Here is a 19311-nt window from a genome sequence, read left to right as displayed (position 1 = left end):
AGTGCTGGACCAGCTGGGTGTTTGGGTGGGCAGTTCTGTTTCTTGCTTTGGGGTGGTCTTGTGATTTCTCAAGAGAGACTTCCAACAGTGCTGTTGTCATAGTCCAGCTATTCTTCTACTGCTGGTGTCAAAGAATAAATACCAGCATGTCCCACCAGATGCACTAATTGATGTAATCAAACCAGTCTGTTGAGAATCAAAGTAGACAGTAGTTGTTACAGCAAGTGCACTGATTCAGTTCTTGTACAGCTGTGTAGTTCTGGGCAACTGTGATTTTTTTCCTTTGATTTGCCACAAAACTTAAGTACTTCCATTGGTACTTGACAAGTAATTTATATTGTACAGATTGTAGTGTTCTTCTGGAACAGCATTCAGATAACCTACGTCTTTCTGTACAGCTTTCCTTTCCTTCTAATCTTTGATTTTTTAAAAAAAGTACTAGAACATTCATGTTAAACCTGAGATTCATTAACCACCCAGCTCATCTTATTAAAGCAATAGTAACATCAGTGACAAGTAAACTGGATTAGAATTCCAGGTAATTTTCTTTTTTGTGTTAAGCTTCAATTTAAAGTTATAAGTCTTCATATCACTATTATCGTATGTATGTGATATATATGAATAATTAATGTACTTTAAAATTCTTAGGTGACTAGGACACTAGATACAAATAAGTCATGTATCTAAGAAACAAGTTTATGTTCACGTTAATAAAACAGATTTTCTGGTGGTGTAATAAGTTTTGACACTGTCTAGAAATGTACTGATTTGCTTTCAAGCTCATCTCTATCTGACTGTTAAAGTTCTGAATTACTGTCTTGCAAAGGCTAGTGTGACTGTGTGCCTGAAAATACAACCACTTCCTTAGTCTTGTTTTTCTTCTCTTTCTTCCCTTCCAGATTGCAGAAGTAGATTGCAAAGATGCTCTAGAAATGATCTGTAACCTTGAATCTGATGGAGATGAAAAAAGTGCTCTAATCCTATGTGCAGCATTTCTATCTCGCCAGCTGCAGCAAGGGGAGATGTACTGTGCCTGGTGAGTTTTCTATCTAAGAACAAAAACTTAGTCTGAGGAAGATACATAAACCATAAGTTAACTTTCTTTAGCTGATAAAATCTGTGAGCTAAATGGGAAGGAGATAAGACTCTTGGAAAGCTAGAAAAGAAAATAAATGGATTTTGCAAGATAAGCACCCATTACAGGAATTTGAAGGCTGTCTGTATGATGAGGCAAATACCAATAGGTGGTTAATAATTTTTCTGTAGAAATAAGAAATTTAATATCTGCAGGCAACTGGTCAGCATTTTGTCAGCATTCAGTGAGTAAGTACTGTTCTTTCTGTCCTGTAATAACACAGTGTTTCTTTTGCTAACAAACTTAGGAAGAAGCTCTTTACTACTATAACCACAATAATAAGCTAGATGAAGATACTTATTGTTCAGGGCTTGCTTTCATTAATGTGGGAACAAATAACTGGTCTTTGGTAGATATTTGAGCTGTTAGGGTTTGAATTTTCTTCTGCTAACTAGCAAGCCTGTATAATTGCTGAAGAATTTGCTTGCTTTGTGCATCTATGTTTTATGTGCAGCAGCAGGAGAAAACTGCTAATGCAGGCTTTTACTTTAAGAGATTCTGCTAAAGTTTTGGTGGTTACTGCATTCCACAAGGTACTAGGTGCTCTTGGCTGTTTGTACCTGAGGAGGAATGAAGTGAGATAATGTAGATACCATGATACTGTTTGGCTTTGGGGGCTAATTTCTTGCTAAATCGCAGTCACATTCAGCTCTTAAAGCAGATGAGCTTTAGAAAAAAATGTATCTACCACAGAGAAAAGCCAGTCTTCTGTAGGTGTTAGTAATTACTAGAAGTTCAGAAGTATACAGTTCCAGTCTGTGAATAGTAAACTACTGTGCAAGACTTTGTTTTTTCAAGACCACATAATGAATAAATTATGTAGCATAAATTGTGGTAATCGTGGTTTTATTCTGAACAGTCCTTCTGGAACTGCATCATTGTCATAATTTTGAAATTTAGGTACTTAATAGTGGGTGTATTTTAATAAAAGATAAGGTGTGAATAAACTTAAGACTTTTTCGTTTCCCAAAGACAAAATGGAAACTGTTCTTAGCCTTGTATTTCTTGTTATCAGAATAGTGGTTGCGTTGATGGCCCTGAAATATTGTTCTCTTGTTCTAGGGAACTGACTCTTTTCTGGAGTAAACTGCAGCAAAGGGTAGAGCCTTCTATTCAAGTGTATCTAGAGAGATGTCGTCAACTTTCTGTGTTAACTAAGACTGTTTATCACATTTTCTTCCTGATTAAAGTAATTAATTCAGAGGTAAGGATACTCCTGAAAGACTATTTTTGGCACTTTCAATGGAACTGTAATCAGGAAAATTTATGAAAACTTCTTTGACATCCTGTCTTTCTGCATAGGATCAGTTTCAGGGCAATCCTAATTGGTTTTAGGAAAGGCCATAGCAACTTCCTTCTGCAGGTAAATTATAGATTGATTCATTTTGAATCATTAAAACTTTGGTTCCTTTGGAATAAAAGAATGGAGTTAAACAGAAAAGCTGGATGCCACGACTGAGATGCAGAAAACACTAGAGGTGAGGTTACAGCCTCTAGGTTTGCCTGTGTCCTCTAAATGTGGCATTTTCTGTAAGCAGGCCCTAACATTCTTTGACATTATTTTCCATATTTCAAAAATTACAGAAAACAGAGGACCAGCTTATGAGGAAAGGAAATGAAGAGTGTGTATTAATATATAAGAAAAGGAAAATTACAGGAAATTTAGAAAAAAAAAGAAGAAACTACACAAAAAAAAACACCCAAAACTACAACTCAAAACCTTTTGAATTGCCACTTATGAATGCAGTTTCTTTTGATGTATTAAATACTGGTCATTTCTGGGCTTAGACCCGATATTGTATTAAAACCCTGCTCATCTTTCTCAGCTAACCTTGTCATCTAATTTTCTTAGTTCCTTTAGTAGTTGCAGCATTTAATACTGATAGCTAAATTGAGCTCTTACGAAGATTTCTGTAAGTTGGTATATTAATTCCTACCATAAAAATTCTTGGTTTTGTTTTTCAGTGTTCTGGTATGGCTAATCATGGGCTTTTAAACGTAAAGAGGTTTTTTTCCCCCTCCTGAAAGTTGTGAAATAAATTGGAATTAGAAAGGGGGAGGAAAATAACTTTAACAGAGTCTTGTGATATTAAGATCTCTGCCTGCTCCGTGCCGTATTAACTTTTCTCCAGTGAGCATTTGATCATGTACTTGTTGGCAGAAATTGGAGACCATGTAGGTAGTAGACTTGTACGTTCATAATTTTGCTGAACTTTATTCTCTTTTGCCTCCCTGGCAACATAAAGAGCTTGTGAAGTCAACGTAAATGTAAATGGTGTTGCCTTAGGGTATGAATGAGTAAAGACCACATGACCTTTAGAACATTCAAATGATGGAACACTTAACAAAACTACTGCATTCAGTTGGACTGAAGCTGCGTGTTCAGTTGAGGTCAGTTGACTTTGAAGTGACATAATTTTTAAAAATAAAAGTAAACCTTTTACCTTAAGTGATCTCCAAATTATAGATCTTTCTGAAGGTCACATGTTTTTCTTTAACTGCAGCAATTTTTACCATTTGAATTCTACCCAATGTTAAGTCGATGTTTCATAGAAGCTCATCTCAAATACCTGTGGCATAACTGGCTGGCTTCTTCCAAGGAGAAGGCTCGATATTGCTCTAATATAAACTGAACACCTCTAACATACAGTCCTAAAGTCCTCAAACTAGACAGAACATACAATTAATTGGTCTTTTAGTTGTATGTAAACTTGAGTATTTTTTTCAAGTTGCAAATTATGCAACTTAAGGAATAGCATCTGAAGACAATCCATTCTGTTTCTTGATGTAAAAAGTATTACTGTGAACACCAGGTGCAGTTTTTTCTGACACTTATGATTGAATAATGATTTTTTTACTTAAAAGTATAGAAAGAGTTAAAGTGACTTACTAAAATTAGTCTTGCTTTACAGATTGATGGTGCTGGACTTGCAACCTGCATTGAACTGTGTGTGAAAGCATTGCGCTTGGAATCCAGTGAAAATGCAGATGTCAAGATATCTATTTGCAAGACTATCTCCTGCTTACTTCCAGATGATTTGGAGGTGAAACGTGCTTGTCAGCTGAGTGAATTTCTTCTGGAACCCACTGTGGATGCATATTATGCTGTCGAAATGCTATATAATCAGCCTGACCAGAAGTATGATGAAGAGAATCTTCCAATACCAAATTCTTTGCGCTGTGAGCTCTTACTTGTACTGAAAACTCAGTGGCCTTTTGATCCAGAGTTCTGGGACTGGAAAACTCTAAAGCGTCAGTGTCTGGCACTTATGGGAGAGGAGGCATCCATTGTGTCATCCATAGACGAACTAAACGATAGTGAAGTTTATGAGAAGGTCGAGGATGACCAAGAAGATAGTAAAGAAACTTCTCTGAATGGGCTTGCTGGCATCGATGAGGCTACCAGCCTTCTTAGGGGTATCAGAGATGAAAAGCAGAAAAAGAGAGAAATCAAAAAACTCAGAGAGAGGGGGTTCATATCAGCTAGATTTAGGAACTGGCAAGCTTACATGCAGTATTGTGTGTTATGTGACAAGGAATTCCTAGGTCATAGAATAGTTAGACACGCACAGAAACATTATAAAGACGGAATTTACAGTTGCCCTATTTGTGCCCAAAATTTTAATTCTAAAGAAAACTTTGTTCCCCATGTAACTTTGCATGTGAAAAAATCTAGCAAAGAGAGATTGGCTGCTATGAAACCACTGAGGCGACTGGGAAGACCTCCTAAAATAACACCTGCCAATGAGAATCAGAAAACTAATTCTGTATCCAAACAGGAGCAGCGACCCATTAAGAAGAACAGTCTCTATTCAACAGACTTCATTGTGTTTAATGATAACGACGGCTCAGATGATGAAAATGATGACAAAGATAAACCTTACATACCAGAGATAGTGCCAGTTCAAAAGTCACCTCCTGTTAATGAATTCACCTGCCCTGTAACACTTTGTAAAAAAGGCTTTAAATATTTTAAAAATCTAATAGCACACGCAAAGGGCCATAAAGATAATGAAGAAGCTAAACGTTTTCTTGAAATGCAAAGCAAAAAAGTGATTTGCCAGTACTGTAGACGACATTTTGTAAGTGTTACTCACCTGAATGATCATTTACAAATGCACTGTGGCAGCAAGCCTTATATCTGCATACAGATGAAATGTAAGGCTGGCTTTAACAGTTACGCAGAGCTGCTGACCCATAGGAGAGAGCATCAAGTCTTCAGAGCTAAGTGTATGTTTCCCAAATGTGGCAGAGTATTTTCTGAAGCCTATTTACTCTATGATCATGAAGCACAACACTATAACACCTATACCTGCAGAGTCACAGGCTGTGGGAAGGTGTACCGCTCGCAGAATGAACTGGAAAAGCATGTTGAGGATCACAACAAGCAGCCTGAAAAAGAAGAGCAGCCTGAAAACCAAATTGATCAGCCTGATCTTAGTCAGCCTTCTAAAGCTAATGAAAGTACTGATGGAGTTGCAGTTAAAGAGGAATTGACAATTCCTCCAGCTGAAAACCAAAGCGGTTTCATTGAAGGAGGAAACGTCTGGAACCAAATCAAAGCAGAGCCAGTAGGGAATGAAAGTGTAAATGCGTCGGTGAGTGTACTGCAGCAAAGCAATTCCTTGCCTAATGCTGGTTCAGAGCAGTCTCCTATGGGTTCAATAAAGACAGAACAAACAGTTCCAGCAGGCAGCATTAAGCTGTCTGTTGTTAACCAGAAGATCCGAGATAACTTTGTAAAAAGAGGTAAATTGGCTGCTACTGCCAGTGAAGTAGATACCGCTAAACCTGGAGTCCAGCAGTTGTGCCCATCAGTTGACTCTTGTCTTCCAGTTTTCCAAGACAGAAAGGAGGAAGGCTGTGTCAGTCAGACTCAGAATATTCAGACTGTTTCTGTGACCTCAGACACATTAAAACCAGAAGCCCTTGAATCAAAAAGCTTAGAAAGACAAGTGAGCATTGTAAATCCATTCAGCATGCAGAATCAGACAGGGTATCGGAACAGTGTACCCATTTCCAAACTTGAAATTGAAGACAGTATTAAAGCTGCAGCTAATCTATATAACCTGCCTTTAAAAACTTTAGAAAGTATTACACTGATTCCATCACAGCCTAACATAAATAGCTCTTTAGTTCCAGCTGTATCACCAGCAGCCCCAGTTCAGAAATTTAATTGTCAGGTTGAGGGGTGTACTCGAACATACAATTCATCACAGAGCATTGGCAAACACATGAAGGCAGCACACCCTGATGAATACGCTGCTTTTAAAATGCAGCGCAAAAATAAGAAACCACGAAAATCTAGCAATCTGCAAAATGTGCAGAATGATGGGAAGATTGTATATCTTACACCATCACAAGTGGGCGATCCCAGTGGTGCTGCTTTTACTGCACAGAACAAATCAAATTTGAATCCAGCCTGTTCCAGTCAAGTGCAGCATGTCTCAAGTACTCTTTTCCCAACCCACCTGGAAAATCTGGCAAATCCTATGTTGCCTATGGTGGAAAGTGTCATAAATCCAAATTTGTCTACTCGTATTAAAAGTGAGCCTGAGAGTGTTTTGTGTTCACAAATGGAAAATTTGTCTGCTGCAACCTTACCTTCCCAGTTGGATGATCTGGCAAAAAGAGTTATGCCTCTGAATATTGATGGTGGTTCTGATCCTTTTCTTCCTTTGCCTGCAGAAAATGGTCCAATGTCTCTCTTTCCTTCGTCAGCAGAGAATCCTCCAAATTCAGTCTTCTCACAACTGGAAAATAACACAAATAACTTTTCTTTGCAACTAGAAGGAAACACTAGTTCTACCTTCCCAAAAGAGGAAAGTGTTGATCAAGTATTTCCCTCACAATTGAGTAATGAAAATAACTTCAGTGAAACTAGTTCTCAGCATCCAGCTTCAGAAAAGGTGAAAAAAGATCGTGGCAGGGGCTCAAATGGGAAAGAAAGGAAGCCAAAACACAACAAGCGGGCAAAGTGGCCAGCTATAATTAGAGATGGCAAATTTATCTGTAGCAGGTGTTTCAGAGTTTTTACTAATCCTAGATCACTTGGTGGTCACTTATCTAAGAGGTCTTATTGCAAGCCTCTTGAAGGATCAGAAATTTCTCCAGAAGCTCTGCAGGCTAATGGACAATCTTTGCTTGCCAGTATGATTCTTTCTTCAAATTCATTAAGCTTGCAGCAACCCCAGGAGTCTACCTTCAATCCAGAGACGTGCTTTAAAGATCCATCATTCCTCCAGTTACTTGCAGCTGAAAATCGTTCCACACTGCAGTCTATGTTTCCACGGGCCAGTGTGACTAACTTTAATACCAATGGGAATGAGGAAGGTAATCAAATCATAAAACAAGCCTTGGAAACTGCAGGCATCCCGAGTAGCTTTGATAACACAGAAGTACTTCCACGTGTGGTTACAACAAGTTGTGTCTCTGGTACCACTCAGATAAATGCAGCTGTTCTCCCCAACTCAGCCGCACCCTCTCTGCTGCAGACAGTCTGTAACCCCAGTACCCTGCTGACAGACCAAAACAGGACCCTCAATGCCAAAATTCCTCCACTAAATGAATGCAAGAGTTTGCCGGTTTTTGCAGCAGAGGACTTAATGCTAAAGACCATTGAAAATGACTTGTGTCCTAGCTCGTATTCTAACACTGTTGCAGCAGCGCAAAACTTTGCAGGGAACAGTTCACGAGTTTCAGTTATAAGTAGTCCTAAGAATTCAGGATCAAGCAGCTTGAATAAGAAGGGAGCCAGCTCTTCAAAGAGGAAGAGAAAAACACCTACACCCCTGCTTGTGCCCAATACATCACAGAAATTAGCAGTAAACAATGCAACAGTAATGGGACTTCTAACCAAAAGCACTGAAGGAAACATGCAAGTACAGGGAGAAAGTTTTAAGTCCAACTTGCTGACAAATTGTGGCTCTCAAGCTGTGGTGGAAAACCTTGCACAGAAACTCAATAATGTTGACAATCGGCTATTCATGGCCAGTATCAAAGAGAATTTCAAAACAAATCTTGAGGCTCATACAGTTCTGCCTCCTTTAACAGTAAAAACTGAAAATGGGGATTCCCAAATGATGGCTGCAAATTCTTGTGTGCAGGCAAATTCGGAAGAACAGATTTCACAGGACAGTGTTATGCAGAACTTTGAAAAAACCCTGGAAATAATTAAAACTGCTATGAATTCACAGATGCTTGAAGTAAAAACTGAAATTCAGGATACTGTTGCTATTTCAGGACAGAACTCGCTAGTAAATAACACCCAGGCTGCTTCAGAAAGTTCTGCGCACAGTGTAAAACTACCTACTTCTACACAGTTTGCTGTGCAAACAGGGAATGTTACTGCTGCAAAGAGTAGCTCTGCTCAGTCTGAGATATCTCAAAAGGATGATACTCAAATATCATACATTTTGGAAGGCTTGCAAAAACTGAAGCTAGAAGATGATTCTCCCATTCCCATCTCTGAGACTGTTTCTCAGTGTCCTCCAGCTGATAAGCTAGCACCAGCAGTTCCTGTTTTGTCAATTGAAAATAAACCCCTCATCCAGCTATCTCCAGAGGCAAGTAACATTCAGTTTAGCGATAGAGTTAATAAACCATTTGTATGTCAGAGTCCCGGCTGCAATTACAGTGCTATGACAAAAGATGCGTTATTTAAACACTATGGCAAGATCCATCAGTACACTGCAGAAATGATACTCGAAATAAAGAAACATCAACTGAAGTATGCCCCATTCAAATGTGTTGTAGCTACCTGTCCAAAAACATTCACAAGAAACTCTAATCTCCGAGCACACTGTCAGCTTGTACATCATTTTACAACAGAGGAGATGGTTAAATTAAAAATTAAGAGGCCTTATGGCAGAAGGTCTCAAAATGAAACTGTAAACACAGTCCCACAACCTGTTGAAATTAAAACTGTGCAGACACTAGTAATAGAAAACAAAGCTGTAGCTCCATTGGTCAAAGAAACTCAGATAAAGGAAGTTGTAGAGCCTGTAAAAGCATTGGAAAAACTTCTGCCAGAAAATAATATTCCTGAAAGACTAGAAAAACCTCCCCACGTGGTTTCTGTTCCACTGGAACACAACAATCCAGCATCTTTTGACAGCACGCAGGAACAAGCCAAAGTACGCAAGGTTAGGAAGCACAGGAAAGAGAAAGAGGAGCGGAATGGTAGGAAGCCTGTAACAAAATCTCTGGAGTTTCCCACTAGATATAGCCCTTACAGGCCATACCGGTGCGTCCATCAGGGCTGCTTTGCAGCTTTCACAATACAACAAAACCTAATTCTTCATTACCAAGCTGTGCACAAATCAGACCTCCCTGCTTTCTCTGCTGAGGTGGAGGAGGAGAATGAGCAAGGCAAAGAGGAACACGAGGAGGTGGAAACAAAACCTGCTGTCAGAGAGTTCAGGTGTGAGGTGAATGACTGCTCTCGCATCTTTCAGGAAGTTACCAGCTTGATACAGCATTATATGAAGCTTCATGACATGACCCCAGAGCAGATCGGAAACATGAAATCAGCCCCAGAGGTGGGAAGGTTTTTTTGTGACCAGTCTCAGTGCAAGTCTTCGTTTACAGCATATCTTAACTATGTTGTGCATCTTGAGACAGATCACAGTGTTGAGATAAAGCCAAACAAAGTAGAAGATGATGGCATGTTCAAATGTGATTGTGAAGGCTGTGATCGTATTTATGCTACTAGGTCTAATCTCTTGAGGCATATTTTTAACAAACATAATGACCGGCATAAAGATCATCTAATAAGACCCAGGAGACTGACACCAGGCCAGGAAAACATTTCAAGCAAAGCAAATCAGGAGAAACCATTGAAATCTAAACAGAGAGGACTCAAAAACAGATCGGGAAAAGAAGGTAACAGGCTGTCAGTGAAAACAAAACGGAAGAAGAATGTCAACTTGGAAAACAAAAACTCAAAAGGAATACAGGTTCAGGAAAATAAGGCTTATTCACTGAAACGTGGCAAGTATGTGTATTTAATAAAGGCCAGAAACGAAGCCTTATCGGAATGTACAAGCAGGTTCATAACTCAGTATCCATGTATGATAAAGGGATGTTCGTCTGTAGTCACAAGTGAAAGTAACATAATAAGGCATTATAAATGTCACAAACTGTCCAAAGCTTTTACTTCTCAACACAGGAATCTTCTTATTGTATCTAAAAAACACTCTGTGCCCCAAGTAAGGGAAGCCTCTTGTGAGCAGGAGGAAATTGATAAAAAGGCTGATGCGAAAGAGCCTGAACCGAGTTTGATAGCAAGCAATAATGATACAAGCACAACTACCTTACCACAAAAGGAAACTGAAAAAGGTGAGAAGGATGAAGTGGATGAACTGACAGAACTATTCATTACTAAACTAATTAATGAGGATTGTTCAACTGCTGAAAATCAAGCAAAAATCTCTTCCAGTGTAAATAGTGACTTGCAGGAGACTAGCTCCTGCCCCTCAGAGAAGCAAAAATCAAACAACCTGAAAAGAGCAAATAAAGAAAAAAATGTATCTCAGAGTAAGAGAAAGAGAGCTGAAAAAACAGAGGAAGCACTGCCCAGTGGTACGAGTAGCCTGCACAAGGAGGAAGAGACTGCTGTCGCCATTCAAACGGCTGAAGAGCAACCGGCAGCTTTTGATTGGAGTTCATTCAAGCCAATGGGTTTTGAAGTGTCATTCCTTAAGTTCCTTGAAGAATCTGCTGTGAAGCAAAAGAAAAACTCTGAAAGAGAATACCATAGCAGTGGAACCAAAAAAGGATCCCATTCAAACTCACGGAAAGCCAGTGAGAAGGCCCCCGTAGCAAGTGATAATGTCACTTGGTCGTGTTCTGAAACTGAAACCCTTGTACCGTTTGCCAACCCATCACGGCTTCCATGTGGTGATAATGTAAAGATAGTGTTAGACAAGACTCTTAAAGACTTCACTGAGCGTGTGTTGAAGCAGCTTCAGGAAATGAAACCTATTGTCAGTTTGAGAAAGCTCGAAGGACGTTGGGAGGATAATCCAGAGGTTATAGCTGCAAAAGTAATTGTTTTGGGTACCGAGGAAGGGGAATCAAAATACTGAAAACCTAATGTGTTTAACCATGACCTGTAATAGAATTTATTTTGAATAGGAAGCCATCAAGCATGCTAGTAACTGTGGAGCTCTTTTATTTTGAAGTGATTTAATCTAGAAAAAACATGACATGAGTCATGTAAATGTCTTATTTGTTTTTATCCCTATGGGACTTGAAGAAAGTAATTGCTTCAGTTTTGTAAATACTTGATCAAGACCTCAACTTTCTATCAGATTGTCCTTTCCATAAACTAAATCTTTGTGAGTTGTCCGTGATTGGTATCTTTCACCAGGTTACTTCTCATGTATAACAGTTTTCTTTATTTGTAGATACATTTTTTGTATATATTTATTATTGTAAATCATTTGCTGCCACCAGCAGTCTGTAAGTCTAAACTATTAAATGACACATTTATATTCGGAATTTTAATTTGTAACTAAGTGAGCAAGTTTTTAAAACTGTCCTTTAATCATTTTAAATTAAGAAGTTTTGGACTAAAGCTAGCTAAGTCTGCCATATCCAGTTTATTTTGCATAAATCATTTATTTACAGAAGAAAAGCTGGATAAGATCACATTTCATAGGTTAAACGTTACTGACACGCTCTCATTTTTGTAAATTTTAACATCCAGTATCTATGGATGATATTCATATGTAGTTAACACATAAATATAATAGTTTTCTTATAGCTACATTTTTCATTGCTTTTAATTGGTTACAAAGCATTTATGATTCCATAATAAAAATGGAAATGTGAATAAAAATAGTTTGCTACATTGAAGATTTAAAACAATATTTGGTATTAAAGAATCCGTTGTGAATGTGATAGAAAATTAGTAGTGTGGAGCAGTGTATATATTTGAGGTGGTGATTTGTGAAGTAGCCCAGTATTGCCTTAAATAAAAACACATTTCATTTCTTGTTTTATACATGTGATCTTATAAAGGTTATTTTTGTTTCTGTAACTTAGATTGGTGTATAGTTTAATTTTTGTTAAAAAAACAAAACAAAACAAAAAAACTTCAGAAACCGTTTTTGTAAATAGTGGGTTTATAAAACAGATGGGTTTATTTTGATAATACCAGTTTGGTATCTATCTATAAAATACACAAATCCTTATGCCATACCATTAAAACCTAAATAAACAAGGCACTTTCTGAAAGGGAAGTGAGATGGTGATCTTACAGATAAACTCGGTGGTCGTGCTCTGTTGGTGGCATAGGCTCCCTTTGCGCTCCTCTGCCTCTCGCTGACTGTATGTGGCACCACTCACAACCTCTCTTTTCCACACTGGAACGAGCCTCAGAAGCGGTGCTGCTTGTAGTGCCCGGGATTGGAGCAATTCCTCTGTATGCTGCTAACTGAAATGACAGGTATCCCGTTTGTTGAGTAACCAAAAGTGTGAATGCATTGGTGGGAGCTGTCAGTACCCAAGAATCTTCAGCATTGGTTTTCATGCGTGGTTATGTTTGACTTGGCCAGCTGGATTGTGTGGTACCAAAAGCTTTTCTTGGATTATTCTCATTGCCGGATGTCACCTACCTTCAGTAATATAAAACAGTCTTTATCTTGGGTGAGATTGGCTTGATTTTTTTTTTTTTTTTTTCCCCCTATAAACTTGTCTTGCTGTGTAAAGCTTTTGTATTAAATGCTAGATTTGATTGCTTGTAAGCTATTCACCTGGAATCTCTGACAGTTTTCCTGAATATCAGTGCAGAGGGCACCCTCCTACAACCAAATGAAGTGACTTGTTGCGAGAGTGAGGATTATGTGTGAACAGCAACAGCATTTTGCCTTGGGCACAGCCCTTGGTTTGCTACATGGTGCTAAATTGCTTACCTTCACGGAAAGCCTGTGCTTCCATTTGAACAGAGCCTGTCGGCTCCTCTCACTTTCCATCCCTCCCAAGTGACCAAACTCTTATTATGCCACATTAGTAAATCAAAGGTGCAGTCTGAGAACGATAAAACCAAAACAAACCCTTGCTTTTTGACTCTTAAGAGTGATCATTATAATCATTACAAGTACACGGTGCCATTTCCTACCTGCCAGAGGCTGCTGGTTCCCCTGGATGGAGCTGCTGTTGGATACCAGCCACGGTGATTGTAGAGGGAACCTTCTGCAGGGGAGAAGAGGGCAGAGATCCTCTGGAGAGGATCCTCAAAGCTCACCTGGATTGCCGTGTTTTCAGCCACACCTTACCACCTCAGTCACTGTCAACAGACCTTGCAACTGTTAGTCTTTAGAAGAATGTTTGTGTTGTGTAAGTTGAATAGTTTCAACATTCCCGATGATTGATACTGTATCTTTTGCAGTTCTTGGACTGAGAATAGCATACAACTATTTAGCTGCACAGTGCTGTATTAGAATGCTACTTAAAAAAAAAGAGAAAAAGGTTAAAAAATTCCAATGTCATAAATATCCAGGAAGTAATTTCTGATTTGGGTCTGGATTTCTGAGAAGAAAATATTTAATGCTGTCTCATCCCAACCAATCCAATTAAAGTAGATGCTGTACCCATATGGTTAATACATTCCATGGCACACTCCCTTTTAGGCAGTTCCTGACAGCCTGTCCAACAGGTAAGCTATTATGGGGTCTGTTATTTCCTTTTTAAAAATCAAACAGGAGTATTTTGAACTTAAAATGGGGTACCGAAGGCAGGGCCTAATTTAAAATGTCACAGGCTGCAGAGGGCACTCTGGTTTGTAAAGCCACCTACAGGAACTCCCAAGGAAATAAATGTGGTGTTTGCATTTAGATGTTTTACCTTGGGTGATACAGAAAACCTCCCACCCCAGCAGCCGTAGCACGCCTGGATGGGCAGCTTCTCTGGGGCCTGAAGCCACACCCCTGCCCTTGGGGCTGCTGGGTGGGATGGGGCTCTGAGGTGGCCAAGCCAGCAGTACCAGCAGCACTTCAGCCTGTGGGGTGCCCCAAAGGTGCTGTCTGCCCCACTGCCCAGTCCTTCTCTGTCTTCTGCCTTTTCTCTCTCCTCCCTCGATGTCTCTGCTTTCCAGAATTGCCACCCATTAACTGTGGAGCATTCGAGCAAAGGTGCTTTCTTTGAACCCCCTTGTTGCCGTCAGGAATGTGCTGACTAAAGCAGCAGGTGTTGCTGATGGAGAAGCAGCCAGACTGAGGAGTCTGTCAGAATGGAGAGCATGGACTGTTTTGTGATCGAAAGACACCTTTAAAATGACAGTCAGCCTCTCTGGTGCTCAACTATGTTTATAAAGAAATCTGCTATTGCCTGAGCCCTAATTCAGTGTAAATAAGAGTAGTCAGTTTGTCCCCATACGTTTCAGGGTGGTCCTTCTCAGCAGAATGGGGGACTGTGGGTGCTACAGCATTATGCTGGGACATTTGGTCTATGGATATTGGATAGTGGGTGAGCAGTGCTTGTACAAGTAACACTGGAATCAGTTGTTTGGTCAGGTGAGGGCAAGTAGTTGGCTAATTGTTGCAGTTAGTTTCTGTGCCAAAGAATTAGTTGGTTGGGGCTCCCACCTGTGTGCAAAGGTGAGAGGGGCAGGGACAGGCTACACTGGGCCCCCAAGTTGGAGAAGCTCCTTCTCATGCCCCGCTCAGCTCTGCCTGGAGCCTTACTATGGAGATGATACAATTAAAGGGGTGGGAAATGGGGCCACTGGTACTGGAGAAGGGAGTAGAGGGAAGAAACTATCATCAAATAGGGAAATATTTTGTCTGTGTCTTTTTTTCAAACCTCTACTGTCCCAAGACAAGAAGCTTACTTGGATTTTAAAGAAAATGGGAGACTAAGTGTAAGACACAGATCTTTTGATGTTTGCAGGGATGTTTTGAAATAGGAATGAGGTAAATATTTTTGTATGAATGTGCATGCAGTGATTACATTATTTCTCCATTACAGTATGGACTCAGATCAGCTTTGATCAATTGCTTATATCCTTGTGGAACATAGCACTTGAGTTCAGTTTTTTTAAATGTCTGAGTGACTCAGAAGTTTAGGGACCAAACCAGTAAACTCATTTGAACCAAAAATGTAACAGCAAATGCCTTCAGGGGTGCATGGTTGAGTGAAAGTTAAACTGGGGAACAAAGGCATTTAAAAGCAGGGAAAGGGAAGGAAGCAGTCAAAGACCAAGTGGTTGCCAAGAGCAAGGGTTCAGAGAACAGATGACTTTGTTTCTGTTCTCTCAGGTTAACTGATGCTCATTTCCTTTTCATTAGTACCCTGTCAAACACTCCTAATTTTGCAGCACATGATGTGAAGGCTACTTGGTGATTTGCTGAGAGTGAGTCAGATTATGTGGAGTTGGTCCATAATAATTTTGCAGAATATTTCTCTTACAGAATATGTAAGGTACTGGCTTTGTCAAAACTGAAATATTCTCCAAGATTCTAAATGTTGATTTTGGAATTTATTTATAATTTCTTGGCTGTTGGAAGTTAGAATTAAAAATAAAACTTTGAATATGCATTCCAAAGAGTTAGAGTTCTTGTTTGATGGGAAAATTTTTGGTCTAAGTGGTAATCTGACCAGCCACAGAGCTTTAGGGGGTGCTCTAAAACCCTTCAAGCCCTGACTTAATACACTTTTTTTTTTTTATTAGAGAGCAGCTAATGCACTAATTTTATCAGAAACCTGTGCTGGCTAAACTGTGTTTGCTTCTCTTCATTTTCTCTCAAATAAACCTTACTTTAAAAACAATGAATAGATATTTTTTCATTAATGTGCTCTTAAAAATCTGTCCTCAATTATTAAAACCCAGATATTTCAGAAACATTCGTTTTCTTTGATAGCATTGTCCTTGTCTTAATTAAATGATGCATGAGGGTTCAGATGGGCCAAGATAATTTTGGGGTTCGTTTCTCACTTACTTAAACTCTGGCGGTCACAGCTTCACAGGGTTCCTGGGCGGTGGTTTTGCTTCAGCCAGTCTTTGGTGGGTTTTGTCCAGGGGCTGCAAAAGACCTTCTAACTGCATTTCTGTCATGAACCGCATTCTGCGTATGTAGAGATTTAACAGAAAATGTTCTGAATTGTATAAAGCATCCTGTCTTTATAAGCACTGACTGAGCATCAGTCACGATATAAAACTAACTGGCCACAGGCTGGCAAGCTGGTATCTGAGGGACTGCTGTTGCTCCTAAATTCAGCAGCAGCAAATGTCTTTCCATGTTTTATAAAAGTAGGTTTATTTTAGGGGAAAAAACCCCAAAGAAACAACAAACCCTACCTTGAAAATCACCATCAAAACTTCATAGCTTGTTCATTAGTTGCTAAGGTTCCCTCTGTAACTGCTACTCATTAATTTGTAACCAAAGCCGAAGGGAGGGCCGGAGGGGGCCTCAGTGGGGAAAAAAAAAAAAAAAAAAAAAAAAAAAAAAAAAAAAAAAAAAAAAAAAAAAAAAAAAAAATTATATATATATATACACACACACACACACACACACCTGCTTTTGCTACTGTTTCTTTGTCCTTATCCTGGTATGAACAATAAAAATTAGTTCAGCATTCAGGCAGCTCCACTTCAGTTGGTGTTTTTCTCTAAACAGTGCATTTTGATCAGATTCAGTACCAGATGTATGTCCAAAGGTCTTTCATTCCAGCAAGAGAATGAGAACACTATACTGAAGGAAGTTTTTTAAGGCATTACTTTCCATTGTCTTAAAAGCCTAGGTTCAACAGAAGACTTAATATCTTAGCTAATTTCTGTCCCTTTTCTGTTAGCCCAAACAACACACATAACAAAGAGCAGAGGTGTGAGGTGTTTAAGAGATGCTTGGAAATTTGGGGGAGGGAACAGGTGATTGTTTTTTACTTTGTTTCTACTGGAGGCTTTTCATATTTTTAGATTTCACATGCTCTTCTGCAGCAGAGAAATCTACTGAAGGAATAGCATATTTTCAGCCTTACTAAAGGGACCAGATTCTAGGCTACTTAATATAGGGACTACTGTCTACTGTTCTGCCATATTATGTGGTCTGCATTTGTCTATCCAGAGCCTAGGGAAGTGGTAACAATCTGTTCACTTAAATGCCACTACCACAGAGCAGAAGACAAGTCTAATGACATGGGAGCTGCTGGGTGCAGGTGACCAGTAGTTAACTCTATACCCTAGTACATGCTGTTTGCACAAGTTTGAGCAAGTGCCTTTCTTAAAGGATACTTTTTAATGATTAACACCCTAACAGCTGTAAGGGCTCAAATAATTCCAGAAGGAGGTGCTGCACAAACACCTAAATAACCAAACCTGTCTTTATCATATGGGCTAAACTAGATGTGTCTACCTCTTCTTGGGCTTTCTTTTTTTGAGCTGTTTTGTAGTAGTCCAATGGAATGGACGTGTGACTATCCAGCTCACTTCAAGGCACAGCAGTCACTCTATGCCAGCACTTTCCCATTGTCATTTCAGCAGTTACCAGGTCTGATCCACCCAGCTGACAAATCCTGTACACCCCCTTGCTGTTCGTCTTAATCGATCCCAGGTTCTTCCTACCTCTGCATATAAAAAGCCTATTTTTAGTTGTACCAAAGCAATTCTTTGTAATATTCAGTACACAACTGTTTGAGCAATTGTTTCTGCATGATTTATCGGACGCATCTGTTTATATTAGAGCGCATTTATATTAAAGCTTCATGGAACTCTCAGAACTTCTACATTTCTTGTTTCAACATGAAAAGGTCTCAATGATTCTATGTATGACATACATAGTGTAACCAAATTTATCAGCTCAGGTAATGGGGAGCTAACAGAAACAGCATTTCCTATGTAACTGTCCTTTCAAAGGATAGTTCTGCAAAGCACTGATTGGAAAAGCAATTTGTCAGAAGTAGCTTGTGTAATGGGAGGGTGGTCTCCAACCTTCTTTCAACGCAGCAGGGAATGTTTTTCATGTTCATCTTGCATATTCAGAGGCAAAGATGAGCTGTTGTGGAGTTGTCCTGCAGCTGCTGCTCTGTTGTACCTGATGAGTTCTGATTTGCAGCAATTGCTTTTTGAGCCTTGCTGTTCCTTCATGTGTCTCTTCAGATAATATTTTATGGAGTATTTGAAAATCAGATAACTCAGTTCACCTAGATTTAATACGACGCACAGGCATGAAGTTGCCACCAGAAAATAGAGGAAAATCATCTTCTCTGTGGGTTTGGAAATATAACAGTCTACAGTATTGGGACATGGTTTTATGTCACATTTCACCAGACGTGGTATTTTGAATCCATTGTACAATTTATAAAACAGAACAAGAAAAACTATTTCAAGTCCTGTTTTTAAAATGAGGCTGATTAGATAAGTGCACAGCAACCCACCATCTATCTTTCCTGGATTTTTGTAAAGTTTCTGGTTGTGGTGTTTCTCTCTGTTCTCTCTGTAAGCAACATGAAAGACAACCAAGAGTGAAGGGGTGGAGACCATGATTAATTGCAAAGCCCAAAGTCTGATGTGAGAGACAGGGAAAAAATGGTCAAAGCAGACATTTTCACAACCAGGCTGCTTGATATTGCACTGAAATTCATCATGTTCATGTTTCCAGATGTTTTCTGCGGCAGCAACATAAACCAGTAAGCGGAACATGAACACAACAGCCACCCAAATCCTTCCAATTCCTGTTGAGTATTTATTCACTCCACTCAGCAGATCACGTAGGAACGCCCAGCTCATTTTTCTCTTCAAGGAAAGAAGGGAATGCTAAATCAAAGAAACACAAGATCAGAGATGTGTCCTCTCAGGTGAAGACAAATGAGACATTCATTCAACATGAAATATAACCAGTAGCTGAAACAATTTAAAATTATTAAGCATTTAGAAGTAATTTAATATTAAGCATTTAAATAAGAACAACAAGCTGTTCTTATTTTTGATAATTTAATAACTCTGATACATTCTGAGGCTATTGAACAAAATTTATTTGCTGTTTAAATACATTCTGTCAGTTAGGCTGAAGTCTAATAATTCTGTTAAGCTGTCCTCTGTGAGAAATGTGCCTGTTCTCCTTGAGGATCTTCTGACAGTCAGGTTGGGCTTTCTCTGGCAAGTTCAGGCCGACATGACCACTGAATTACACTCAACTTAGCCCTGTCAGCTATACAGATAGTACTCACAAACAAGT

General features: G+C 39.2%; 2 protein-coding genes across 2 annotated transcripts in view; one reads left to right on the top strand and one right to left on the bottom strand.

Moving 5' to 3' along the window:
* The window catches only part of ZNF292 (zinc finger protein 292), a 54496-nt gene extending 38813 nt beyond the window's left edge, over positions 1-15683 (top strand). Inside the window, exons 6-8 of the mRNA XM_040057479.1 lie at positions 900-1036; positions 2198-2339; positions 4048-15683. Of these exons, the coding sequence (XP_039913413.1) occupies positions 900-1036; positions 2198-2339; positions 4048-11223 (7455 nt within the window). The 3' untranslated portion in view covers positions 11224-15683. The remainder of the gene's footprint in view (positions 1-899; positions 1037-2197; positions 2340-4047) is intronic.
* On the bottom strand, positions 12331-18863 carry GJB7 (gap junction protein beta 7). The gene is made up of 2 exons (XM_040057482.1): positions 18169-18863; positions 12331-12463 (listed from the first exon to the last, which is right to left on the bottom strand). The coding sequence occupies exons 1-2, from the start codon at positions 18861-18863 to the stop codon at positions 12331-12333; spliced, it is 828 nt and encodes a 275-aa protein (XP_039913416.1).
* Positions 18864-19311: the final 448 nt, after the last annotated feature.

Source organism: Hirundo rustica, chromosome 3 (genome assembly GCF_015227805.2).
Source record: "Hirundo rustica isolate bHirRus1 chromosome 3, bHirRus1.pri.v3, whole genome shotgun sequence".
Taxonomy (NCBI): Eukaryota; Metazoa; Chordata; class Aves; order Passeriformes; family Hirundinidae; genus Hirundo; species Hirundo rustica.
The sequence above is the reverse complement of the archived record's forward strand: the minus strand, read 5'-3'. Positions and strand labels throughout refer to the sequence as shown.